Consider the following 27,444-nt stretch of genomic DNA (forward strand, 5'->3'; position numbering starts at 1 on the left):
AATCTAGCAGACTGAGTTCCAAGAAGGATGGCAACTTCACTAAGACAAGACAGGCAATTTTATAGTGTAATGATGCTTATTACATAACAGAAATTATGAGTATTAAAAAGGCAGGAGGGGTTTGTCAAGGGATTAGATAATAGGGGAGGGGGTCCCAGCCTTGGTGGAACTGTGCATGCAATTTCCCATATTGCATACTGAAAAACCCTTTGGGAGGGCATGTATGAATGCTAATGATATTATAATAAGTCTCTCTACATCATAAGTTCACCTAAAGCACAGCTTTCGCTATTACTGTGCAGGTGCCTACTTAGGGAAAGTCCCTTCTATTGTTTTGGAGTCTACATCCTGCTCAGACATTCTGGTGGTGCTGCTTTCTGATTGGCTGGCTATTATGGTCCCGTCTTTAGATGGATGTGGTTGTGGTTGAGTGAATGGACATACCTGCTGCTTCTGTGAGGAATACAAGGAATGGGTCTGGGGGCAGTGGCTAGCTAGAGGCAGTGGGTAGGATCCTATCATAAGTACACACCTGCTGTTCTATCAGGATATGAGTTCATGGACATGTCTGCTATGCTGGTGAGGCAGCGGGCATATAAAAGGAAATTAGGATGTTGAGTCTGGGGGCCTGTGGTGTGGTTAAAGCCAGAATGTGTGGTCAAATCAGTACATGCCTGCTTTTCAGTGAAGCCCATAAGGAAGTTAGAATTTTGAGGCCAAGGGCAGCTTTATTAGGATTCCATCAAGACCAGAAAACAATTTTAGAGAACCCAAGGGAGGGAGAAAATATCCAGGAGAAAGTAGATGGGAATATTAAATGTTACCCAAAAACAAACAAGCAAACAAAAAACCCCTCTGAGGATCAAACCACCAACAACTATTTATTTATTAAGCATCAATCTGCTAGGCAATACAGTAGGCTGTTGCTGTTTCTGTTTGTCCTACTTTCTGGAAGATGACTAGGGGAAGTGATGCCATGACATGCAAGTGAATTGGATTTCAGTGAGGGAGGGCTATGCAAAGTCACCAGCCTTACTTTTTCTTCTGGAGCCACCTGGGTCCAATGGCAAGATATGGATCAGAACGACTTGTTTGGGCCATGATTGGCTCAGAGTGAATGTAAAAAGCAATTGTTTCTGTTTTGACCAGAAACCCGAGGGTCTTCCCCTCCCAGACTGATTTTTTTTTTTTGACTAGGTGAAAGGGGCCATTCTCTGCCTCATTTCTTACCTAGCCTTAATCACTAAAAGGGCATTGCCTCAGTTAAACTGAGACCTGTTAAAGCCTTAGTTTTAAAAGGCCAAGGTCTGTTACTTCATCCAGGACTATGGGATAGGGATACAAAGACAAAACAGGTCTTGTCCTTAAGAGGCTTATATGCCATAAACAACAAAATGTATACACATTTAACTAGATACAAAATACACACCATAAGGAACAGATTTAAAAGCCACTGGATTTTTGGCTCTCACTATACTCTAAAATCATTAACTCTTTCAATTCCCAAACTCCCACCCCAGGCTCCCCATCCCCCACTGTCCTGACTGAGCACCTCCCATGACCCACTATATCTAGGCAGTATCAGCCATCTTTGCTTTTACTCCCTGATCATCTGTTTCTTTCTCCCTTTATAGTATCTCCTGTATACATTCCCTTTCCTACACTCTCACAGATACTACCCTTGTTCATGATCTCATCTCCTCCTGCCTGGACTATTGCAATAGCCTTTTAACCAGTCTCCCTGAGTCATCTCTAGCCACTCCAATCCATCCACCACACAACTGCCACCATGATGATTCTAAAGCACAGGCTTGACCACAACAACCATTTAACCCCACTTACACATTCAAACTCCAATGGCTCCCTATTATCTCACCTCCAAGATTAAATATAATGCCTCTATTTGGCATTTAAAGCCTTTCCCAACCTGGCCTCTTCCTACCTCTCCTGTTTTCTTCCACTTTACTCTCTCTACATGCACTATAAAATCAGCTACAATCATCTACTTGTTCCTCAAAATTACACTCAATCTCCTGAACATACAGGCAACCTTGTTGGTTAACATTCTCCTTCATCATCTTAGACTCTTCTTTTGTTGCTTGTCCTTCTCCACACTTCCCACCCCCAAGAAGACCAATGACATCACAGAGGGATGTCTTGACTTGTGCTTGAATTGAATTTAAGTGAGGCAGGGTTGCACAAAGTCATCGGTCTCATTCTCTCCTCTAGAGTCATTTAAGTCCAGTGGCAAGATAAAACTGGCCATGGCCCAGGATGAAGTGGACTGACCTTGGTGTCTTTAATGCCTGACCAAGCTCTTAGTGCTTCCCGGTACCTGCTTCAGCCGCCTCTCTGGCCATTGGAACAAATTGTTCTTATCCATACATTCTGCCAGGCAAAGTCTTCACATGCTATAGGTGGACACGGAGACCCCCCCCCCCAACTCACCAATGGGTGTGGCGGCCCTCAGTTATCCTCAGCCTGGTTTCCACCCTGTCTGCCAAAACAGTTTACTAGGGTACGGCCACTGTGCATGCTCCAGCTTCTTGAAGCCACAGGTGAGAGCTAAGTGATAGGGAGACACTAAAGGTAGATGAGCAGCCCTCCCACCAGATCTGCTAGTCCTCCTGGAACATCCCATAAGAATAAGCTCAAATCGTACCTGCTAGAAGTATCCTTTTGTCTCACACTTCCCACTTATCTCCACCCAGTGCCTTCCAACTGAGATGACCTTCTTTCTATTCTCATTATCTCCTCTATTAGAATGTGAGCTTTTTGAAGGCAGAGACAGTAATTTTGGCTTAGCACTGTGCCTAGAATATAGTAAGTGTCTAACAGATGCTTGTTGCCTGACTACCTTCTCACTCCCCTGGATTGTTATATTCCCTATTATGAAATAAATTCATTAAGAGAAGGGACGGCACCACTTTTATATTTGTGTCCCCAATGCTTAACACATAGTAAATGCTTAATAAGTAATTTTGGTTTCTTTAGCAATTAAGAAGTCATTGATGACCTCTTACAGGGCAGTTTTAAGTAGTAGAGTCAGAAACCAGAGTACAATGTGGAAGAGAAAATGGAACATAAGGAAGTGAGTTTCTGGACGAGAAGTGAACAGAGATTAGGATTAGCACCAGTGAAGAGAACACTCAAGTATGGAGATTTCTGAAAACTTTCTGTAATGATCTTCTCAACTAGACTACCAACTCTTTCAGATAAAGTCTTTTCTTTCTATTTTTTTTTTTTTTTGGCCTAGCACCTATGCACAGGAGCCATTTACACTTAAATTGTTGGCTAACAGATTATCCTTTATTGAATCAACAAAGGCAAGTCAACCTTAGGAGGCTTAGAAGTCGTTGTGGGCCCTAAAAGACCAGTAAAAAGAGCTTCTGCCACTTTCCAACTGCAGTTCAACTTGGTTTATTAACAGAAAGTTAGCTGATAACTTCATAAGATTTCATTTTAAAATATATACAAAGTACATAAGACAGTTTGATAAAAGTATAAAAGATATGAAGGCATCAGTGAAGTTATACAACAGTTACAATAATGTGCACAACCTTACTAACCCTGTAGATGACTTACTGAAAGGCAATTAACTTCATCAAAATAATCTAACATCAATGTGTTTATTCCACATATGTATTAAATCTTACCTAATAATAGAAATTACTTCTTGACTATATTTGTCAAACTGCATAGATTACTTCTATGCTGATGAAGCCCTACAATAATGCCGCCCTATATTCTCCTTTCTCCCAACTCTATCTTTCTCCTTTCCCACTTATACTACCAAACCTAACCAGTTATTTTTGTCAAAATAGATATAAGAAGAAACCTGATAGGAAACTTTAAAAACGAAGTACAGCATGATAGAAAGTTTTAAAGAGGCCATATATCTCAAAAGAGAATTTAATTTTTAAAATGCCAATGCTATGACTGCACATATATAATCTACATCAAATTGCTTGCCTTCATAAAGGAAGGGGGAGAGAATTTAGAACTCAAAAAATTTTTTAAAAGTTGAAAAAAATTACATATAATTGAGAAAACATAAAATTAAAAATTAAAATTAAATGTTAAAAAATAAAATAGAATGCCTTTTTTTTTTCTTTTCGGTGAGGTAATCAGGGTTAAGTGACTTTGCCCATGATCACACAACTGGTAAATGTCAAGTGTCTGAGGTCACATTTGAACTCAGGTCCTCCTGACTCCAAGGCCAGAGCTCTATCCACTGTGCCAACTACCTTCCCCCAAATAAACAGCACTTTTTAAAAAAAATTTTTTTTAGACAATTGGGGTTAAGTGACTTGCTCAGGGTCACACAGCTAGTATGTGTTTGAGGCCAGATTTGACGTTAGGTCCTCCTGACTCCAAGGCTGGGGCTCTATCCAGCATCACCTGGCTGCAAACCAATACTTATTTGAAAAGCATTACATTTCAAAAGAGATCAAAAGATAACACTTTTTTGTTAATGTTTAACAGTTCACGATTGTTCCACTGACTAAAATCACTGATTTCCTCTATCATCTCCTTTACCTTAAACACAAGGAAAACAATGGAAAATATTTAAACTTTATATTTGAAGAATTTTTAAAATGGTATTAAGTTTCATATAAAATTTTTTCTTGAAATATCAGTATTAAACAGTATTAAAGCACTATGTGTTATTATTTTTTAAATCATCCCAGTTTCTATGCTTAGTTAATAGAATTCAAACACCAGAACCTGAAAATATCACCCCCAGAATATTTTTAAACATCACAAATCCATTTAATTCGGTCCAAGATGAAAGATGATCATTTCAGGTTTCAAAATATTTTCCACTATATTCTAACTAAAAGTTGCTTTAAATTAAGTTTTAACATCTTAGTATAAATTTTATAGTGAATTCGCAGTACGACCTTTATAGCTATTCAAATCAGCAGTAAGAGATCCTCAAATCCTGAAAGAATTTCCCCATACGGTTCCACCTACATTTAACAAGCTAATTATTCTAAACTGTAAAGCTCTCCAGCACAGAGACTGTGCTTATTTGTGCCAAATATTGTATTAGACTAGACATTACACATAAACATATTTAATTAATAATCCAAGATTTTATTTGAACACAAAAAGCTATTTGAATGACTGAATCATTCTAATCTAGCCAATTCAAAAAACAATTCAGTAAACACTAAGTATCTCCTAGGTGCTCAGAGTAAATAAAGATAAAGTAAGACAGCTTCTTCTCAAAGAGCCAAATAATTAAAAATTCAGGCATTGAACTCCCAAAGACAGACCATTAACAACCATCACAAGTTATCACCATGGTTATCCAGACTTCAGGTCATATGGGATACAATTCAACTTCAATAGCACATAACAGCTGGTGTTCTATATCTGTCTATAAGCTAGTGCTCAACTTCATATGTATGTTATAAATTATAACAATTCACATTTACATATGCCTCCCAATAGCCCTGGAAGATCAATATAGTAAGTTTATTCTCTCTTTATAGATGAGGAAACTACAGCTCGGAGGTCAGATGATGACATTGCCCACAGTCACACAGCCTAAATCCAACATGGTGGAATAGAATGTGAATTGGTTTCTAGAGTCAAAAGACCTAGGTTTATAAGCTGACTCTGCCCAGTTTGACTACTGTCAAAACACTTTCCCTTTCTACGCCTCAATTTCTTTTCTTTCTTTCTTTCTTTTTTTTTTTTTTTTTTTTTTTTTTTTTTTTTTGGTTAGGCAATAGGGTTAAGTGCCTTGCCCAGAGTCACACAGCTAGTAAGTGTTATGTGTCTGAGACCATATTTGAACTCAGGTCCTCCTGAATGCTGAGCTAGTGCACTATCCACTGCGCCACCTAGCTGCCCCTATGCCTCAATTTCTTCTGCTGTACAATAAGACTGCTATGCTAGAAAATCTCTAAATATCAATTACAATCTAAATTCGTGGTCTTAGGGTACTATGCATGTGTCACTCTCAACTCCTTACTGATTCTCACCCCTCATGTACAATATGCTAACAAGCCCTCATTTTACCTTCTCTCCTTGGACACTGCATCACCATAGTGTAGATTCTCATCACTTCACACCTAAACTATTGAAACTGCCTAATGGTTGGTCTTCCTGCCACAAGCTCTCTCCATCTCAGTTCATCCTCTACTCATCTGTCAAAGAGATCTTCCTAAAGAAAAGATCTGACCATCTCTCTCTCTCTGTGTCTCTCTGTCTCTGTCTCTGTCTCTCTTTCTCTCTGTCTGTCTGTCTCTGTCTCTCTCTCTCTCTCTCACACACACACACACACCCTCAACTTAATAAACTCCAGTGGATCCCTAGCACATCTAGAACAAATTAAAAAACCTTCAGCATTCAAAACTCTTCATAACCTACCCCTCTCCCTCTCCCATCTTTCCAGTCTTCTTACATCTTATACCACCACCACCCCCACACACCCACACATATGTATATAAGCATATTCTGAAAACCAATGACAGTGGACATACCATTTTCCAACTCCAGGCACTTTCCCTGTCTATCCCATGCCTCTAAGATGCTTTCCGTACTCATCTTCTTCCTCCTGGCTTCTTTGGCTATCTACAAGTGCCAGATAAAATTCTACTTTCCACAAGAAGCCTTTCCTGATCCCTATTAATTCTAGTGACTTCCCTCTGTTGATGATTTCCAATTTACCCCGTACATAGTTTGTGCATGGTTGTTTGCATGTTGGCTCCCCCATTAAACTGAGCTCCTTGAGAGCAGGGGCTGTCTTTTGTCTTTTTTGGTATCCCCAGTTCTTAGCATTGTGTCTGGAATACAGTGGGCACTCAATAAATGTTTACTGACTCACTGACTATACAGAGTCACTTGGACTCTGTATGACACAATCATCAAAAAAAAGGGGTTATCTCAATAAGACTGAATTCAATTACAACCTTCCTAGTTAAAAATTACTCCCACAAATTTTCATAGATACCACAAATGAATGAAAAGTACTGGGTTGGCTCTTTGTGGTAATGGCTAACAATGAAATAATTGTACATATTGTTCTATTCTAGCAACCCAAAGATGGCACTAAAATAAAAGGGAACACTGAAGACAGCCAAACAGTGATAAAATTCTTAGTTCTACCAGCACACCTAAAAGGATATGTACTGTATTTATAGTTCTCATTTACAAAATATTTTTCAGAGTACCTCAAAACATAATAAAAACAAAACACTGCTATTTTGTAATTTACATAGTTAATGATACTAATCAACAAACAAAAAAGGTGTTTATACTTTATTTTACTTGTGGTAGAATGACTTATTTTCTATCAAATCAACAACTTTTATAGAATACCTTACATACATTATCTCATTTAACAACCTAGCTTTTAAGAAGAAAAAAAAACCTATAAACTAGACTGATAAATCACTTGTGTAAGCAGGGTGAGAAGTCATTTTGAAATTAGCTACTTTTCTGTGGAAAAACTAGCAAAATAGCCTCCTCTAAAAATACTAATATTGAGTGCATTGTTTTTAGGCATAGATAAGTTATAGTGGACACATAAGACACAACTTTGTTATTTATAAGTAATAAAATGACACAGGAATGTGAGCTATTAAATGTTTACACATAAGAGGTTTTGTGAATTTACTACTCTAAAAAAAGCACCTTTTGACAAGATGGTCTCTTTGTTTTAATTGGTGAGAAAGTTATAACACAAGAAATAACACTAAATTTACAAGTACTAATACATTGAATTCAACAGCCTTAGAAACATTAACAAAATTATAGCAAACACATCTGGATTTGGAAATTTTTTTTCAATGTGAAATGCATAAGATGATACCCTACATGAGAGGATAAATTTTAAAAGACAAACTTTTGATTAACATTAAGAAAAATTAAAAATAAACATTCTGAGAAAAAAAACTTTGCCACCAAGCTATTTGGTTGCATTCAAAAAATAAAAATACAAAACATTAATAAATTATAACAACGTGAAAATTAATGGCTAAAAGGAGGTAAATTTTGGTGCCACAAAATTGTCAAAACCTGAATCAAATTTCACAGGGGGAACTTAGAGCAATTTCGAAATACAGTTCAAGTTCAATAAGAGCGTAAGAGATGCAGAAATTCTAACTTTTTGGGTACCTTCTCTTAGTACCTTATTAATATAGAAAAGAAGAAGGATCATAAATGGTTTTCTGCCTAAAACTGGTACCTGTGTAGAAATCAATAGGCATCTCTCTCATTTAACAAAAAAAAAAAAAAGTCTAGCATGCGTTTTTCAAATAGAACTGATTGGGTATTGCACAGTTACTACTCCGCACTCACTATATGTACACACACACATTTATATATGGTTAAATATGCATATACTTAAGAGGTCCAGCAGAGATAGGATCAAAACAACTCTTTAGCCTAAAATCAACAACTGTGAGGAAATATTATTTTACTAGGGTCGTGATATGGGGACAATTCCCTGGGACTTTGGAGATTTTGACAAACACAGAAGTGGTTAAAGCCAGGTCCAAAAACGTGAAGCCCTGATCGGGATAAGCAAGCGCGAGGGGTTTGCCGGGGAACCGCAGCGGCAGCTGCAACGCCTGACCCCGCTCGACGCCGCAGCGCAGGCTTATCCGCCCAGAACAGCTCCCGCAGGACACCCTTCAAAGAGACTCAGTCCTGCACTCGGAGGGAGTCCCTGTCCCCGGGCAAAGAAAGAAGCCCCTCAAGTCCCCAGCTTTCGAAGCTTTGTCAGCTCCTCATCCTCCCTACCTCCAATCCAAGAAGACCCCCTACTCCCTGGATGTTAGAAGAGCCGGGGGAAAGTGACTCTTAGAATTCCGTGTCCCCGCCCAAGTCACAAGGGAGAAAGAAGACAGGTCCTAAACGATGCTTCAAAACCATTTTCTTGCTACGGAAATCACGCAGTGGAGAAAGCACTGGACACGGGTTCTAGTCCTGATTCAGCTACTTGCGGGCTAAGTGACCCTGGCAAAAACCCTGCCCCTCTCTATGCTCCCGGCCACAAAACAAGGATAATACATGCGCTCTCGTCTCACAGGAATGAAAGAAAGCCCTTGGTCAGTCTTCTAAGCGCTAGAAAGATCTGAATAATTATTATTATTATGGGGGGAGGGGGGGACGTGCGGGGAAAGTGCTCAGCAAACAGTCCTAGATCTCCACAAAACCAGGCAGGAGCGAAGGGATGACGAACTAAGAAAAGTCACCCCCACGCCCGCCTGCCGGCCCGCACACGCTTGGTCACTGTCACAAGCGATATCCTGGTCCCCTGCGGGAGCGGCTGTCCCTAGTGATCACGCACGCTCACACACACACACACACGCCTGCAGTGTCGGACTCAGGCGTCTGGCTAGTCTTCCTTGCCCCCGGGCAGGCAGAGTGGCGCGGCGCCACCACCGCGGGGGACCAGCCCATAGCGCGGGCCGCCCTGGAGGCTGCCCGCCGTGCCCCAGGCGGGGGGCCGGAGCTCCGGGCTAAGCTGGCCCGAGCCTGCCACCGCCCACGTCCCGGTCCTCGCCTCGCCTCGCCCAGCGGGGCGCAGCGGCACGGGATAGGACAGGGGCGCCCGTGCCGGCCCGAGCGCGGACACACGCGCGCGCACCCACGCGCGCACACGCACTCCCTCCCCCTCGCACCTGCTCACCTTGGGCTTGTACAGCCACTTTCGGAACCTGTTCATCATCGCCTCCGCCGGCTCTCACCCGCACTCGCCCCCGGAGGAGGCGGCAGCGGCGGCGCCCCCGGCGACCGGCTGCCCAAGGGAGGCAGGCAGACCGAGGACCACGGCGAGGACGACGCGGACGACTCCACGGCGGGGACGGGCCGGCCGCGGCGGCTCCTCCGCAGGCTTGGTCCCGCAGGGCGCGGGGGCAGCCGCCGCCGCCGCCTCCGCCTCCTCTTCCCCAGCACTGAGCCCTCGGGGAGGCTCGCGGAGGCAGTGGGGGACGGGGTGCGCGCGGCGGGGCGCGCGTTGGCTGCGGGCGGGGGGAGGGGGCTCCCGCTCGGGCGCCGGCTCCAGCTGCCGCTCGGGTTCGAGCCCAGCCGGCGCGATCCCCGGCTCAGCCGCCTTCTCTCCCTTCACTGACAGCCCCAAAACATTCCACAGTCACGGCGGTCCCGGGGGTTGGGCACATGCGCCGTTCGCACCGGAAGCCCCCCTCCCCTGCGCTATCCAAGCTCGTCTGAGGCGAGGTGTTGGGAATTAGGGGTGGGAGTCACTCCTCGCAACGTCGCGCGCTCCCTCCCACCCTAGCTTTACAGAGCGCCCAACGCCGCGCATCACGTTTCTTCTGGGTCTGGAGAAGCTCCCCAGCTCCTCTTCTGAGGGAATCAGAAACCAAGGCAAATGACAAGCTTTGCTGGAAGAACTACAAGCCCCACGATGCACTGCGAAAATCGAGCTTCTCGGGCACTGTTTTCCTTCTGGAGAAGAATACGCTGGGAGTTGTAGTATTCGCTGGAGCGCCTAATCTGCGCCTTGCATTCTGGGGATTGTAGTTACTTTGCAAGGCGGGGTGTGGGGGGAGGGTTTTCTTTTTCACTCCTGGCTTCGCGTTCTGGTTGCTGGGCGACGGCGCACAAACAAGCGTTCCTTTCGTTCTGCTTACCGTTTGAGTAGTTTTCTCACATCCCGCTGAAGCAAAGAGCGAAAGGGTGATGGACCACAGTTCCCAGAAGACCGCGGTCTCGCTAACCTAGGCAACGCTGGTGGTTGTGTAGACGCCAAAGGAAGATTCTGTGAGTTGGAGCTGAGCAACAGGTGTGCTGACCTAATCTGTAAGGAAGAGTTCACTGTTGGGGAAGTCAAGTCCAGGATGGTGGAAGGAAAGGGGGTGCCTGGGAACCAGGTTTTTACGCCGCTCACCTAGCATCTTTTTGACACTGACTTTCAATTATTTAGGAACTGGGCTGTCCCCTTTTTGAGGGTTATTCAGGCGTCTGCCTCATTGAGACCACCCACCTGTATTTCTGAGCTCTTCCCTGCTTATTCTCAGGTACCCTTCCCCCTGCCCCAAAAGTCTAACCCCTTGGGAGATGCTGATTTTAAGAAATTTAAATAATTGTATTTAAATCTGTTTCATTTTCTTCATCTGTAACATGAGATGGGTTGGACTCCATGGTCTTTGAGGTTCCTTTCAGATCCAAAGTCTTAGGATCTCGTGATCCTAAGCAGTTTTAGGGAGCCTTTAACCAACTTTGCTCTACTTATGTTCATACCAGAGGGTATGAACTCTTTAGAGTTTAACACATCTAAAATGCATGATACAAGAAGTTGTTGGGAATAGTGAGTGACTACATTCTTTATATAAATTCTTTAAGCCTGAAAATGAACCATCTCCCTATATTTTGTCTGAATCTCACCTTTATGGAGTCATAGCCTACTTGGACTATTTATAAGGGCTAATCTTCCTGCTAAACTGCAGGCTCTTTGAAGGCATGGACTTGAATATAGTAGGAGCTTGTTAAGTAAGTGTTAACTTAGTGATAATGATAATTATCATAAATAACCCCATACATTCGTGCAGAACTTCAAGATTTTAAAAGAGTAGCAGTAGGTAGGCTAAAGTGAAGGCCACCCTTTGGAGGCAAGGTTGAAAACTTGGACATGGTCACTTACCAAGTAGGGATTTGAGTAGACTGTGATACATCGCTAATGAGGAATTTCACAGGAGAAGCCTCTTCAAGGATGTCACCAGAAATATGTATGACAAGAGAAGAAGGTAGTCATATCATGTGCAGAGAAGGAGGAATGACTGATGCCCAGCCCAGTTTCTCCTTTGCTACTCACAGTAACATAAAGAGATCAGAGAAAGGCGCTCACCCTGACTGGTAATGCCCTTGCAGAGAATTTATGGAGGACATGGATACAAAGGCGTGGCATGAATCTTCATGAATAGAGGGAGTATCTAAATCAATGAAATTGCATAGCCATCAAAGCACTCAAATGAGATCCTTGCTAATGGAGGTCCAGGTAGAGCACTAACAAGTGGGGAGGGAGCAGGACCAGAAGCCAGGCTTTACAGAGGAGGCAGTATCTGAGGTGAGGCGTGAAGGAAAGTAAGGTGTCTCAGAGAGAGAAGTGAGGAGAAAATTTATTCCAGGTATGGTGGAAGTGCAATGTGAGGTCTAAGAATCATTGTTACCAATTGGGGAAATTTAGAGAAGGCTCCCTGGAAAAGAAGGCATTTGAATTAAGTTGTAAAGAATGATTAATAATTAGGTAGTTAAGGTAGGGGAGGTGGCATTTCAGACATGGAGAACAGAGCAAGCAAAAACTAATGCAGAAGAGTTCAGGTCTTTTTAGAAGTAAGAAGAGCTGGAACTTCCAAGATGAAGTCGTTTCTGGGGCATAGCTGAAAAAAATCTGGTGCGTAGCCTGGAGAAAAGTGCAGATATGGCTGATCTAGGCATCCTTCTTAAACAGAAGCTCTGGGAGAAGCTGTCTAATCAGAGGGAGAGGCCACAGGGGCAGAAGGTGTTCCCAGTGTGTGAATTCTAGGGTTGGAAGTGAGCTATCAGGATGAAGATATTTCTGGGGCATGGGAGAAAAAGTAAGGAGTGGAGCCTGGAGAGGAATGAAGCGTATAGAAGAATAATAAGAAAATAAAAGTTTGGAACAGGCGTAATGCTACCAAATTGGTGGGGATCCTTGAATACCAACCAAAAGCATTTAAAATATACTTGGTAAGCAGTAGGATGCTACTTAGGATTCCTAGACAGAGAACTGGCATGACCAGATCTATACATAAGACTTAGTGTGTTGGCAGCACCATGAAGGATGAATTGGATATTTGAAAAAGCAGAGACTGTTTAGGAGGCAACAGTTCAAGGCAACGGTAGTGATGGCTTGTACTGGAGGGGTGGCAGTGGTAATAAAGAAGAAGAGACAGATAGGAGTTGTTTCAGAGATAGGATTAATCAGACTGGAGAACTGATTGGAAGGGGGTGGGATGGGGAGAAAAGCATTGGTCAGAGATAACCCCCAGTTTACAAAAATGCCTCCTCCTCTGGTTGTCAGCTGTCACTTGATCCCTCTGTCGTTGTATTTGCAGCTTCTAATTCTGTTGCTTTATTTTACACGCGGTTGTCTGGACAAGGGTGTCTTTCTGTTTCTCCAGCTATTTGCTGCTTAGTTAAGGCCTTTTTTCGTTTACTTCAGAACTTGAGATTGTTCTGGGCAGATGCGGTTGCTGGAAGGCAAGACTTCTGAAATGAGCTTTGGTCGTGTCTTGGAAAAAACTCATTGGATTTGAAGTCAAACTGAATCCTAGTTCTGCCCCTAATGAGCTATATGACTATAGGAAAGTTACTTAACCATGCATAGTAAGTATTTAATACATGCTTGTTGACTTGATTTTATTTAACCTCTAAGAGCCTCAGATTTCCTATCTGTAAAATAATACTTGTACTACCCTCCTCACAGAGTTCTTGTGAGAAAGGAGCCTTATAAACCTCAACATATATGTCTATGCTCCTTTATTACTATTCCCTGTATATTGATATATTACATTATTGCACAATAATGCCATTTATTTATTATCTGTAACCAGAACAGCATTATAGCTTCTTTTGGCCTATCACCATTTTATAATATGAGGCTCCCTCCTAGAATATTATTTTTCCTAACATCATAGAATCACAAAACCACAGAGTTGGAAGGGATTTCACAGGGTATTCAGCCTTATCCGTACCTAAGCAAGAATCAACCTTACACAATCCCTGACAAGTGATCATCTACCTGAATACCTCCAGGGATGGGAAAGCTTCTCATAGCAACTCTTTCCAATTTTGAATAGCTCTCATTCTTAGGAAACTTCGTTTTCTTTTTTTTTTAATTTTTAAAATAAAATTATATTGATATCTTTTGCCTTTACATGACCCGTATTTCCCAATATATCCTTCTTCCATCCCAAATAGCCATTTCTCATAATAAAGAACTAAAAAGGAGAGAAGTACCACAAAACTGACACCAAAGAAAGGCTGCTATTTTACGTATTGTTCCACATAGAGGAGGTGCCTTCTCAGATCTCTTCCTCAGACTCAGTCTTGGTCATTAAAATTTCTCACCATTTCATTTTGTTTGATCGTTGCTGTTTGTTGTTATATTGTTATAGTCATTGTGTGTGTCATCTTCCTGACTCTGCTTACTTCACCTTGTATCGTTTCAAGTAACTCTTTCTATGCTTTAATGTATTCATCAATCAGTATTTCTTAGAGCTCAGTAATATTCCATTCCGTTCATACACCACTCCTTGTTTATTCATCCCCTAAGAGATGGGCATCTATTTCATTTCCAGTTTTTTGCTGACATTAAAAAGTTTTGCTGTAAGTATTTTCATTTACATGGGGGACTTTCTTCTTATTGTTAACCTCTTTGGAATATGTGCGTAGCAGTGGAGTGTCTTAGTCAAAGAGTTTAGCCATTTTCATTACTTCTCATAATTCCAGATAATATTCCAAAACTGTCGTATCAATTCACAGCTCCACTAATAATTCATTAGTTTGCCTATCTTTGCATAACTCCTTCAACATTAACTTTTCCCATCTTAGGTCTTCTTTGCCAGTTTACCTGGAGTATAGTGAAACCTAAAGAGTTATTTTGATTATCATTTCTACTAGTTGGTTTATCTGTCTTATCTATCAGACCTTTATCAGGTCTATTTAAATATTTGGTACAAAAATTTTTCCAGTTGACCACTTCCTTTCTTTTCTTGATTGTATTAATTTTTTTCATGCAAAGGTTTTCATGTATTTGGGATTTTTCATTTTACCTTTTGTAATCACCTCTTTCCTTTGTTTGGTGAATGATTCATCCCCTAGCCATGGCTGTGAAAAGCATGTGACCTGTTTGTCTTCTAATTTTTTCTTATGTTATGATCTTTAATATTCAGGTCATGTATCTGTTTTGAATTTATTGCAGCATATGGTATAAGGTGTTGAGCTAAACCTAATTTCTGCCATGCCACTTTCCAGTCTCCTCAGCTCTTCTTGCCAAATAGAGAGCTTTTCCCTAGGTAATTTATATTTTCAGATTTATCTAACACTGGGTTATTGAGTTTAATTATTTCTGTTTCTTTCCTCTCTAGTCTATTAAGAAGTTTCGTTTTCAAAGAGCCACTTAACCAGTGTGTGGATTGGGTTTATATAAATGCGCATTTGTTAACAAGGTTTTTGTATATCTTTTAAAATTGAGTGGTGGATTTAGGGGTATGGAGGCTAGCAGTAGTGTGGCAAGGGTCATTGAAGCATTAAAAGAAAATGCACAGAAAAGAACAGGAGGAAAATCAGGAAGAAACAGAAAAGCAGAACAGTTTTTAATGTAACATGGCAAATTTGTTATATGTCTTTTAAAAAGCAAGTTGTATGTAATAGAGATTCACAGATTCCTATATAGTCATCTTTTTTGTTCTACAGTATATATGGAAATGTTGTTGTTGTGTTTGTCCTTCATTCTTGAAGAGCACTGTGACATCAGAGAGATGATGACATGACTTGCAATTGACTTTGATTTGAGTGAGGGAGGACTGTGCAAAGTCAACAGCCTCACTTTCTCCTCCAGAGCCCTCTGGGTCCAGTGGCCAGATATTCATCAGGACAACTGGAAATGGCTCAGGATGCAATGGGAGACCTTGGCCCTTTTAAGCTAAGGTCTTTTCAGGTTCTCATGAGTGAGGTAACGCCCATTCAATGAAAAGGCCCCTTTAAGAAGTGAGCCGAGGGATGGCCCCTTTAAAAAAAAAAAGCAAACTGGGAAAGACCCTCAGGGTTGCTGGCCAAAAAGAGAAACAGTTACTATTTACATTCCCTCTGAGCAAGGGGGCCCAAAAAATAACGATTAAGTGGTGCTTGGGCAGGGACCTATTGCTGTCCAATCTATGAGCTCCACAGTGAACTGGGTTTAAGGCTTGGTCTTTGAGAAAGAAATCTAGCCAGTAGACCCCAGAGAGGAGAGGGAGAGTGAGAGGGAAACAGGACCACGAGATGAGTTACCCAACTGGAACTGGCCAGCTGGGTCCCCATTCAGGCAGTGCTTGAACCACTCACGGGTTTTATTTGTCCTTCATTCTGGAAGAGGACCACAACATCAGGGAAATGATGACTGACTTGCAAATGACTTTGATTTGAGTGGGGGGGGGGGCGCTGTGCAGGTCACTAGCGTCACTTTCTCCTCCAGAGCCATCTGGGTCCAGTGGGCAGGTATTCATCAGGACGACTAGAGATGCCCTAGATGGAAATGTTAACTTTACGTGGAAATACTAATTTTTTTCTTTTGGAGTTTGTTAAGCTCAGAATTTTAAAAATTATCAAAATTTAAAAATTATCAAAAAACTAAAGAGATATTTGGCATTAGTCAGGGTCACCATATCTGAATCTCTTTCCTACACAAGAACAACTTTAGTTTAGAGAACTAGGTGGTATGACTTATCAGTGCGCTGTCCCTGGAGTCAGGAAGACCTGAGTTCAAATCCAGGCTCAGTCACTAACTAGCTGTGCAACCCTGGCAAGTCACAACCTCTGCCTGCCTTGGTTTTCTTATCTCTAAAATGGGGATGAAAATAGCACCTACCTCCCAGAGTTGTGAGAAACAAATCACTTTGCAAACCTTAAAGTGATATGATATGATATGATATGATAGTGCTAGCTATCATTATTATACAGATGAATTATTCTGATAACATCACTAGAAGAAATAGCACTAAGCTATGGCAAAAATCTGGCTCACAGATTCCATTTTTGTTCTCATTAGAGCAACACAAGGGAAATTACATATATATGTATATGTGTGTATGTGTATATATGTTATATATGTGTGTGTATATATGTTATATATATATATATGTACACACAGAGTGAAAACTCAGAATACTTTACGTTTCATTTGTTTGTCAAGAGCAGCATTTTTCCTAGAAACTTTCTTGGTTTAGTTTGTAAACATGCTATATGACAGTGCTGGTGAGTGATGTGTAAATTATTTGGAGTTAGAAAGTCTGAGCCTAAATACTCTCTGAAAAAATGTAATATTCATTTGCTTACTGTAATACCGTACAAATCACATTTTGGGAGAGAAGGTAGATATGCCAGAAAAGAAAAAAAATATCTTTTCAAAATTGTTCTAGTAAAAAATAGATTTTTTATTCCATGTTTTTCTTTTACTGGTGATTTTGAAAGTTAATATGAATATATTGCTTTTTTCTCTTGCTTTTACTGATTTCTTCTGCTACTCCCTTGGCATCCTCCCTCTCCCCAAACGTGATTGATCTTGTTCAAATAAGATAATGTATGTAATGTGCTTTGTAAACATTAAAGCACTGTAAAAATGCCAGATATCATTGTTATCACTTTAATGTTATCACATCCAGGAAATGATGGTATTTCCAAATATTTCTATTGAATTATTTCCTTTTCTTAAGAATTCGGCCTAGGCACCACCTTGTCTGTGGAACCTTCTGTTATTCTCCACACCTTAAACCTCAGCCCCCAAGTGACAGTCATTACTCCCTCCTCAAATTTTCCTAAAGCACTTTGTCTAGACCTCTCTCCACTATCTTTATCTCGTTCTTTCTTGGATTACTACTGTTTTTACATGTGTGTCATATCCCTGCTCCCAGCTCTAGCATTCAGAGTGTGGGGTATCATTTCTTTTGTTTGAGATGGAAAAGTTTAACTAAAGACCAAGAGTGTGTCCTTTCAGGGAGTTGGCCATAATATCAAGGCATAAAGCTTGAGTAAGATGTGGGGCAGTTATCAAGCCAGGTCAGGCATCAGGAACAAAGGGGTCAGTCTCAGCTGAGGACTATGCAGACTGAAGTCAGAACAAAGCCATGGGTCAGAGATAATTGCGGTGACAAGAAACAGTTAGAGGCAGATCCCAGAAGACAGGCTGACGATTGGGAACAAGGAAAACTGTCTAGTCCTTCCCATGCTGGCACAAAGGGAGTTATCCTGGGGTGGAGGGGCCAGGAATCCAGACAAAGCAACTGGACAATGAGAGGCAAGTCTAATCAATCACGGTCAGAGTCTGAACAAGGAATCTAGACACCAATTCGATTCAATAATTATTAAATGCCTGCTATGTACAAGACAGTTGGTAGGAATGCAGAGACAAAAATCCTTGCTCTCAGGAAACTTACATTCTACTGTGAGATACAATATGTCCAAGGCAATTTGAGTAGGGAGAAAGTAGTAACAAGGCCAAGGAGAAGAAATCAGGAAAGCCTTCAAAGAAGAGGTGACATCAGAGCTAAGTCTTAAAGGAGGTTAGTATTCTAAGCATCAAAGGTGAGAAAGGAGAAATTTGTGCCAAGATGATCTTCCACAGATGTGGGAGATCAGATATCAGGTCTGAGAAATAATTAGTGTAATTATAGGGTTACATGAATGGGGTTAATATGAAATAAGAAGAGACAAGTGGATAAGAGCCAGATTGTAGAGAGCTTGAAATGACCCCATTGTATTTTAGTTTAGAGGCAATGTAAAGCCACCAAAAATTTAATTGTGGGAGGGAGGGATATAAACAGACCTGTGCCTTAAGAAAATTATCTTAGCAGCTGGGTAGATGGTTTAGTGAAGAGTATAACTAGAGGCACTGTGGTACCATGGAAAGAACATTGGCTCTGAAATCTGAGGACCTGGGTTCACATACCACCTGTGAATAATCATACTACCTAAGTGACCTTGGGCATGTCCCTGAAATCTGCAAAATGAGGGGAGTAGAGTAGATGGCCAGTCACCTTTAAATCTGAAATCTTCCTTATGCCTGTCTTTCCCCATCAGAATGTAAGCTGCTTGAGAGCAGGGAGTTTTACTTTTTTTGTTTATATCTCCAGAGCTGCTTTGTTGTTCAGTCATTTCAGTCGTGTCTGACTCTTCGTGACCCCATTTGAGGTTTTCTTGGCAGAAATACCTGAGTAATTCACCATTTCCTTCTCCAGCTCATTTTATAGATGTGGAACTGAGGTAGACAGGGTTAAGTGACTTGCCTAGGGTCACACAGCTAGCAAGTGTCTGAGGCCGGGTTTGAACTCAGGAAGAAGATGAAAAAGTCTTCCCAATTCCAAGCCCTGCCCTCCATCCACTGCACCACCCAACTGCCTATGGATCCCAGTCAGGGAATTAAACCCTGGTCTCCATGTGACCAGCAGAGATAGTCACCACTATACAAATATGTTTTTATGTGTGTGTATATATATATGTATATATATATATGTATGTATACACACATATACACATGTACATATACAAATGCTTCATTCATTCAATAAATGCTTGTTAACTTGACGTGATGAGAAAATGTACCCAAATCAATCACCCCTAAAAAGTTCAAAGTGGGGGGGCAGATAGGTGGCACAGTGGATAGAGCACCGGCCCTGAAGTTACGAGAACCTGAGTTCAAATCCGGCCTCAGACCAAACACTTGACACTTACTGTGTGACCCTGGACAAGTCACTTAACCCCAATTGTCTATTAAAAAAAAATTCAAAGTGAAGCCCTAGAATTATCAATTGCTTCATCTTTTAATACAAAAGACTCCACAAAAACAACGTGAGATCTTACAAAAGAGACATCGTAGTTGCTCTCTATATCCATGCTTAGGTCTGGCAAATTTAGCCCACCCCACTACCCCAGTACCTTCTCTCAGATTGCAAACCTTCTCTTCCTATGTCAGCTTCCCACAGACATTTGCTCCAAGTTTTTAGGGGAAGAGTTTTTTCACTCCACAGTGTTTGACAGTAAAACTGGTTCCATCTGCCATTGCACCTTGAGCCTTGCACTAATTGCTGGCATTGGGGCGATTTAGTAGGGAAAACACATACCTGGAGATAGAGGATCAGGGTTTGAATCTCATTTCTGCTGTGACCATGTTAGCTGGATGACTTTGGGCAAATCACTTCGAATCAGAGATTTAGAGCTTGATGGGACCTTAGAGGCCATGTAGCCAAACTCCTCTTTTTACAGTTGAGGAAACTGAGAGCCAGAAAGCTTAAATGACTTGCCCAAGAGCATGCAGGTAATAGATGTCAGAGGGGAGATTTGAACACATGCTCTCTTACTCCAGCGTCTGTGCTCTTTTCACTAGCCTTTCGTGGCCTGTGTTTCCTAAATTGTAAAATGATGAGATTGAATTGAATGATCTCTCAGATCCACTCCCATTCTTGTTCGTTTGAAATTATTTTGTTCACAGCCATATGTGTTAGGGAGCTTCTCTTTTAAGAAGGTGTCATGGACTGCACCTGGCACATGATGAGAATAATATATGCTTAATTCAAAAGGATTTAAAGTAACTTGGCTTGTACTTACACTCACAATGGAAAAGAAGTACTTCAGCCTACTTCTACCAGTGATCCAATCAGTACATTGTAATAATAACATTATCCTATATTTTGGATCCCTGATTTGACTTAGAACATGTGGGCCTTATTCATTTTAATTTCACTGACAATTGCATTTGTAAATAACTTTCAACAGTTTGAAAGACAGTGTGAGCACAGAGAGTGAAGAAATAAACAATAAAAAGACCCTCTTCTAAAATAATATTAATATTATATTGTTATATTAATATATTGTTATATTGATATTATTATATTATATATAATAATAATGTATGGACTGGTACTGAGTGAAGTGAGCAGAACCAGGAGAACGTTGTACACAGTAACAGCCACGTTGTGCAATGATTAATCTTGATAGACTTAACCCTTCTCAGCAATACAAGGATCTAAGACATTTCCAAAGGCCTCATGATAGAAAATGCTATCCACATCTAAAGAAAGAACTATGGAGTTTCAATGCAGATCGAAGCATACTATTTGCTATTTTTTTCCTTTGAAAAAAGGAAAGTTTTGTTTCCTCTTTCGGGTAGTTCCTCCTATTGGTTCTAATTCTTACTTACAACATCACTAATGTGAAAATATGTTTAATAGGAGTGTATAATTATAGCCTATATCAGATTGCATGCCGCCTTGGGGAGGGAGGGGGAGAAAAATTTAAAACTCAAAAGCTTATGGAAGTGATTGTTGATAATTCAAAATAAATTAATAACAAAAGATGACTCTCAAAAAGAAAAGAAAAGAAAAGAATAGTAATAATGCCAATCATATGCTGCAAACCTAATTCTCTCCCCCTCCTTACTGGGCTGCAAGCTGCCTGCATTACAAAATGTCATTTGTTTGCCATGTGCTTCAGGGAACACCAGGAGATTCCTGAAGAAGGGTGACAGTGTGAGGAAGGTAAAGAAAGACAGTCTTCCCCACTGCAGGGATCAGATACTAATGCAGAAGCCACCACCCGCAGTAGGCAGAAGGGTGCTCATTAACTTTGTGTTCTAGTCTTGTCAACCTAACAAATGGAAAAGAAAAATGCCAAATTGAAACAAAGTGGTGAAAAAAATAGGTTAAACATGTACTTATATCTAAAGGATTAGGAAGAAACAAGGGTGCCCAGTTTATGATTCTAACAACCAGATAGTTAGGGACACCACACAATTATATTTCAAGCAATATGCAGGCATTGTGGGTAAAGTGTGATTTAAGAAGTGCCAGGAAGATAAAAAGATAAAGGAAATTCTCCCTCACTCCCTATTATTCTATATTTAACAGTCATCGCAACCTGGTATTCCACTCAATGTAGATGCTTTTGAGTTAATACTATACTTGCTGGGCCTCAGTTTCCTCACTTGTAAAAAGGATGATATTGGATAACTGTGGTCTTTTCTAACTCTAAGATTCTATGAATCCTTGTCAAAAGGGTTAATGATTCTCATTATCTCATGGTGACTTAGTTTTAATGACACTGCTTTCCCCAGAATCAAAGAATCAGAGAGTTGGATAAGACCTAGTCTAACCCATATTTGAATAAAAATTCCCTCTTCAACATTCCTGGCAAAAGGGTTATCCACACCAAGACTCATCACTTTTGAAAGTTAGTCTACTCAAGCCTTTTTATCTTTTTCCTTTTCAGTAATTTTGTTTTTTTTATTTGACAGATTTGAACTAGACAAACAGGCACTTAATGAGCTTGTGCTTCTTAATTTGCTTATTGTTGTACACCAGAGATAGAAAGAAATTGGAGAAAAATGAGAATCTTTCCTAATATAGGAAGTGGGACTTTAACAAAGTTATAAATGACTTTAACAAAGTTATAAATGAGAAGGGAATGGGCCTTGTTAGATTTGTTGTGAAAGGCTGTTTCAGAATTATGAAATATCATAGATGTAAAATCCAGAGAATAGTAATGGAATGAAAGTATCTTGACTTTCCTAAAAATACAAGAACTAGATAAAAGAATGTTGTGTCTGGGAATGTCAAATACATGTGCCCTGAGATTGGTGGGAGCAAAGTCTCAGAGATGTCACATTAGTGTGCAAGCAAAACTATATCTGGAATGCCCTACTTCAAAGACCAGCCTCTATGGTAAGGGTGACCCCCAGCTAGCTAGGGGTACAGAGTCCAAGCATAGTGACACCATGGAAGATGCCTTGGGGAGAAGAAACAGTAATACAATACATAGGCTGTCTTTTAAAGGGTGGAGCACCAGAAGAGAAATACAAATGCCCAACATTAATGAATGCTTCCAGGGTCTCTAAGCAATGCAGCCCCATCCTTCTTGAAGCTCTGAGGTCTAAGTTTTATGCTACAAGCAACAGAATCTGCAGTGAGGCTCCCCTGTGGCAGCTTATTCATAAAAGCCTTAGACTCTCTTCCTTAGATTTCCCATAACATATGATCTCTCACACACTTCTAAAGTCAGCATGGTACAGATCTGCCTTCCCTGGTTGTCTTAGTACTTTACCTCCTTGTAGTGCTGACTCATCTTACTGCTCTCCAACTTCACTGCTAACTCTGGCCATGGTGCTGACAGAGAACAGAAACACAAGAATGTGATTCAAGCAAGGACGAACAGGTGAGAACCTTGTTATCAAATGTCAGGAGGCTGAAGATGTTGGAAAGCATTACAAGGAACCAGTCAAGAACTCAAGGTGATGAAGTGGCATAGTCAAAATGCCTGGCAAGAGGGGCACTGTTGTGGCACCATTTTAAGACTACCAGGAAAGAAAAATGATGGAGGCTGCAAAGGGAAAGGAGTCCAAGGCCAGTGGAACCAATGCATAGACCAGAAATTTGCTGGAAAGGAAAAAGCAGATATCAAGGTATTCAAAGGGAAAATGCACCACAGGATTTGATGAACTCCTCAGAAGAGTCCAAGATTCCAAATTTGTATGGGCACAGTGGTGATTGGAAGATGACCAGTGAGTGAGGAAAGGTTAGGGTAAAGGATTACTTGATTAGTCCTTGCCTAATTAAGTTTCAGATGGAAACATGACATCCAGGCCACTGTATCAGCGAGACAGGATTTAACGGTCAAGGAGAGGTCAGTTAGAAAAAAAGGACTCCAGAAATAATCATGATTAAAGAGTAATAAGACCATAATGAAATAAGTCATTAGTTATGCTTAATGAAAATGTATTCAAAAATTGGAAGGAGGATATGCCACTTATGACCTCAATAAGAGTGGTTACAGGCATTTTAATGTTTTATGAACTGTGTTAGTTCTCTTGTGGCCTTTCTCCTAATCAAAGCCAGCCCCCAGCTGTGTCCTTGATGCCTCCCTTTTCCAGAAAGTTACTAACATTCATTGTCTTTGCTTTCCTCCTCCTTCTTCATCCCTGGAAATTTTATTTCTAACTTCACTAGTCATCTGAAACTTCTCTGCAGGATTGCTGCATCTGTTGCTCTTTTCTCAGTTCTCAAACTTCTTGACTTCTTTGAAGCTTTTGACAAAGTTCATTTACCAGCAGCTCCTCCTGGATAAACTTTCCTCCCTAGGTTGTGACACTCTCTTGGATCTCCTTGAACCTCTCTGAATGCTCCTTTCTCAGTCTCCTTTTCTGGTCATCGTCCATCTTGCTCCTAGCCCTGACTCTTGGACAAAGAACCAAAGAGCAGAACACCCAGCATATGGGATAGTGTCTAAGTTCCAGGCACCACTGGAAGGGATACTGAGACTAAGTTCGTTTGCTTTATAAAAGGGATGTTATGGTGTAGACTCCTATTTAGGCATGATTGAACAAGAGAGCATCTGAGAGGAAGTGGTAGACAGTGTCAGATGCTCCAGAGAGGTCAAGAAGGATGAGGATTGAGAAAAGTCCATTAAATTTGGCAATTGAAAGATCATTAGTATTTTTGAAGAGGGAAGTCTCCGTTGAATGATAAGATCAGAGCCCAGATTACAGAGGGTTTAAAAATGAGAGGAGAGAAAGTGGAAGCAATATATGTAAATGACTTTTCGAGGAGTTTGGCCACAAAGGGGAGAATAGGTATAATAGCCAAGATGGTCAGTTCAAGCAAGAGTTTTTTAAGCTTGGGGGAGACATGGATATGTTTTTCAGTAGGGAACAGCCAGTAGATGTTGTTGTCCAAATTGAAGATGAGACAGAGACAGCAGGGATGATAGTGGGGACAATTGTCATCATAACTATGTCTGGATCATGTGAGATGAGAAGGAGAAGAGAAAGGGGAGCTCTTGGCAAATGATCTCAATTTTTTTTTTCAGTGAAGTGTGAGGCACGTTCCTTAGCTAAGGTGTTGACTGAGGATTATGTGGGAGGCTTAAGGACAGATAAGGTTTGGAACAACCATAGTGAAAGGTGGAATAGCAAATTGATTAGGGTGCTGGAAAAGGATTGCCTTGCTGCAGTGAGGGACCAGTTGAAATTAGGTAATGAAATGAATAATATTAATTGTGTATCATTTCTTATTGATCCTATTTACAAGTAATTTATTTTGTCCTGTAATTGCTTAAATCATGGATCTTCGTCTTTGAACTTGGTTCAAAATTCAGCTGGTATGTGATGGGCTAAGTTTAAAACTTCATCTCTCGTGCTAATCACTGATCTATTCTTCATGTGAACACAAGAGAGTTGGGTTTAGTATTTTTACACCACCAAGCTATCCTTCAAGGATATCTGCACCTGGACCCAAACAATAAGCATTCTTAGTCTCAGAAAAAGAAAGGGTCATTGCTAACCTCCACTACCAAACTTCCAACCAATCATCTTGTTCCCTGCACCTCAGCTCTATAACCAGTCATGTTGCCTTCAATCCCATGATGTCACCTCCCCTGTTCTGTTCTTTGTTCTGTATTCCCCAAAACCTAAAGAAAAAGGGAACTGTCCTTTTACTCAGGGTTTTTGGCTTAAATGGCAGTAAGCCATTGGTCCTTTTATTGATAAACAGCATGCCTCTGGTAACAAAATGTTATCTTGCTCAGAGAATTGCCTCAGTTTGCCTTTTTGTTAACTTTCCCCTATGACAGAAACATAAATTTTTAGTGGATCATGTCAGCATCATTTTGATATCCTCCAGAAATCAGAAGGGTCAGAAAATGGAAAGAATGAGAAATAAAGAGGTTTAAGAAGAATTACGGACAAGAATAATAATCTGACAGGCATTTTAGAGGGCACAGTGGAACTGGGGCAAATCTGGGGTGGGACATTGGGAGGAGATAGGGTTAAGGTGGAGAGGAGTAAAAGACCAGCCAGTTGGATATGGACAACAAGACTGGCACATCCAAAGCCAAAGGTTAGGAATCAGTGGGATTGAACGCTTCTAATGGAGTGAGAATATGTTAACCATAGAGAAGTGAGCCAAGGCAGAATATTAGTAATTAGAGAGAGGTTCATCCATTTAGAAAAGCACATGATTAAATAGTTCAAGTCTAATTGGTAGCTGGTAGTGTTTTGTCCTTGAGTAGGCAAGGGTTTGGGAACCCAATCATCTCATTTCTCTATGTTTTAGTTTCTTCCTCAGTAAGCTGGAAATGGTTATACTTGTATTATCCACCACACCTCACAGGGTGGTTGTCAACATCAAGTAAGATAATGTGCATTAAGAGTTTTATAAACTATACAGTGCTGCATATATATGTACATATATATGAATGAGATATTAGAGTAATTAGATACTAGACTAATTAGTCATTAGACTAATGAGATATTAGTTGACAAATATGCATATATACATTTGTATATGTGCATATGTACATTTGTCAGCTGTCATTAACGCCTCCCTCTTCATGTGCTTGGTACTTTTTAATCTTTTCCTCAGATAGCCCTGACTATTGAGTTGTATACTAAACATAGCCTTGTGAATTTCTCATTTTATATGAATATTATAAAGAAAGCATGAAAATTTACAATTTCCTTCCATCTTAGGAATTTTCACTGCAAATATGGCCTCTTTTAATAAATGTATCAAGCCCATGATTGAACAATTGGACAAATTTAATCCTGAAGCTGACAGTCCTGAGCATGTCCTAGAAGAGATGTCTACCATCTTGCAGGTATGTTGAATTTCTGGTACTGTGCTGTTTCCTCTCAAAAGTTTAACCAATGAGATGGCAAATTGCCTCTATGATGTGTTTCAGATTTTTCATTTACTTATTTTTACAAGAAAGGTTGCCTTTATATCCTATTTCCTTTTATTCTTTAAAAAAATGAAAAGAAATTAGATTATGATTTTGAAAATATATTAGAGTTAACATTATAAATTTATGTTTTAAATAGTTTATTAGTAATAACTGGTTCAAGAGTTGGTGTAACTCTAATTATAATTTTAAAATATAATGTTTTTAAGAACTAACCTTTTCCACTGAATGTCCTATAATTATATCTTTATATTACTGACATTTTCAAAGGATTTAGAGCTATTATTTTTTTAAAAGCCTTAGGAATCAACTAGTCTATCATTCTGATTTCAAAGATGAGAATACTAGAACCCAGAGGGGTGAAGGGACATCACAGAGCAGTAAATGGCAAAGCACTTGCCACAAGGTCAGGAAGACCAGAGTTCAAATCCTGCCTCAGACGCTTACTAACTGTGGGAACCTCAACAAGTCACTTTAAGCTTTTTTTTTCAGTCTTAGTTTTCCCATCTGTAAAGTGGGGATAAATAACAGACCCTACCTCATAGGATTGCTGTGAGGATCAAATTCAATAATGTGTGTAAAGCATCTTTCCTGTACTGCATCACTACATCAAGCTTTTCCTGCTCATTTTTCTCTATAGGTCTTCTTAGTGCATAAAATTTGTTAAGTCAGATGAATTGTCAAAGAAAACATCATTCGTGCAACTTCGGGTGTATTTCTCTATACCCAAATGCACTGAAAGAAAAACATTATATTCATGATGAATAAACTATATTAATAATAATAGAAATAAATAAATAGAAATGAATAAAAATAAAGAGGAGGATATGTATTTGTATGAAATGAAAAGATTAGAGTAGCTCCGCCTCCTATCTCATCCTCACATATGCCCCCTCCTCTCTTTAAGATGTTGGCTAACTGCATGCCAGGCGTTGTGCTAAATGCTTTACAAATCTTCTCTCATTTGATCTTTACAACCCTGGGAGGTAGGTGTTATTATTTTCCCCATTTTAC

The 27,444-nt window shown here is 40.4% G+C and overlaps 2 protein-coding genes across 4 annotated transcripts in view; one reads left to right on the forward strand and one right to left on the reverse strand.

Annotated features, from left to right (window-relative positions):
- The window catches only part of ZFYVE28 (zinc finger FYVE-type containing 28), a 188,175-nt gene extending 178,459 nt beyond the window's left edge, over positions 1–9,716 (reverse strand). For all 3 annotated transcript variants that reach the window (XM_027835962.1, XM_027835961.1, XM_027835963.1), the window contains exon 1: positions 9,653–9,716. In XM_027835962.1, coding sequence (XP_027691763.1) covers positions 9,653–9,691 — 39 coding nt within the window. In that variant the 5' untranslated portion in view covers positions 9,692–9,716. The remainder of the gene's footprint in view (positions 1–9,652) is intronic.
- A 1,122-nt stretch (positions 9,717–10,838) lies between these two features.
- Positions 10,839–27,444, forward strand: part of CFAP99 (cilia and flagella associated protein 99) — a 172,511-nt gene continuing 155,905 nt past the window's right edge. The window contains 2 exon segments of the mRNA XM_027836284.1: positions 10,839–11,003; positions 26,219–26,346. Coding sequence (XP_027692085.1) covers positions 26,236–26,346 — 111 coding nt within the window. The 5' untranslated portion in view covers positions 10,839–11,003; positions 26,219–26,235.

This window comes from Vombatus ursinus, unplaced genomic scaffold, assembly GCF_900497805.2.
Source record: "Vombatus ursinus unplaced genomic scaffold, bare-nosed wombat genome assembly UNPS02014818.1, whole genome shotgun sequence".
In the NCBI taxonomy this organism is placed as follows: Eukaryota; Metazoa; Chordata; class Mammalia; order Diprotodontia; family Vombatidae; genus Vombatus; species Vombatus ursinus.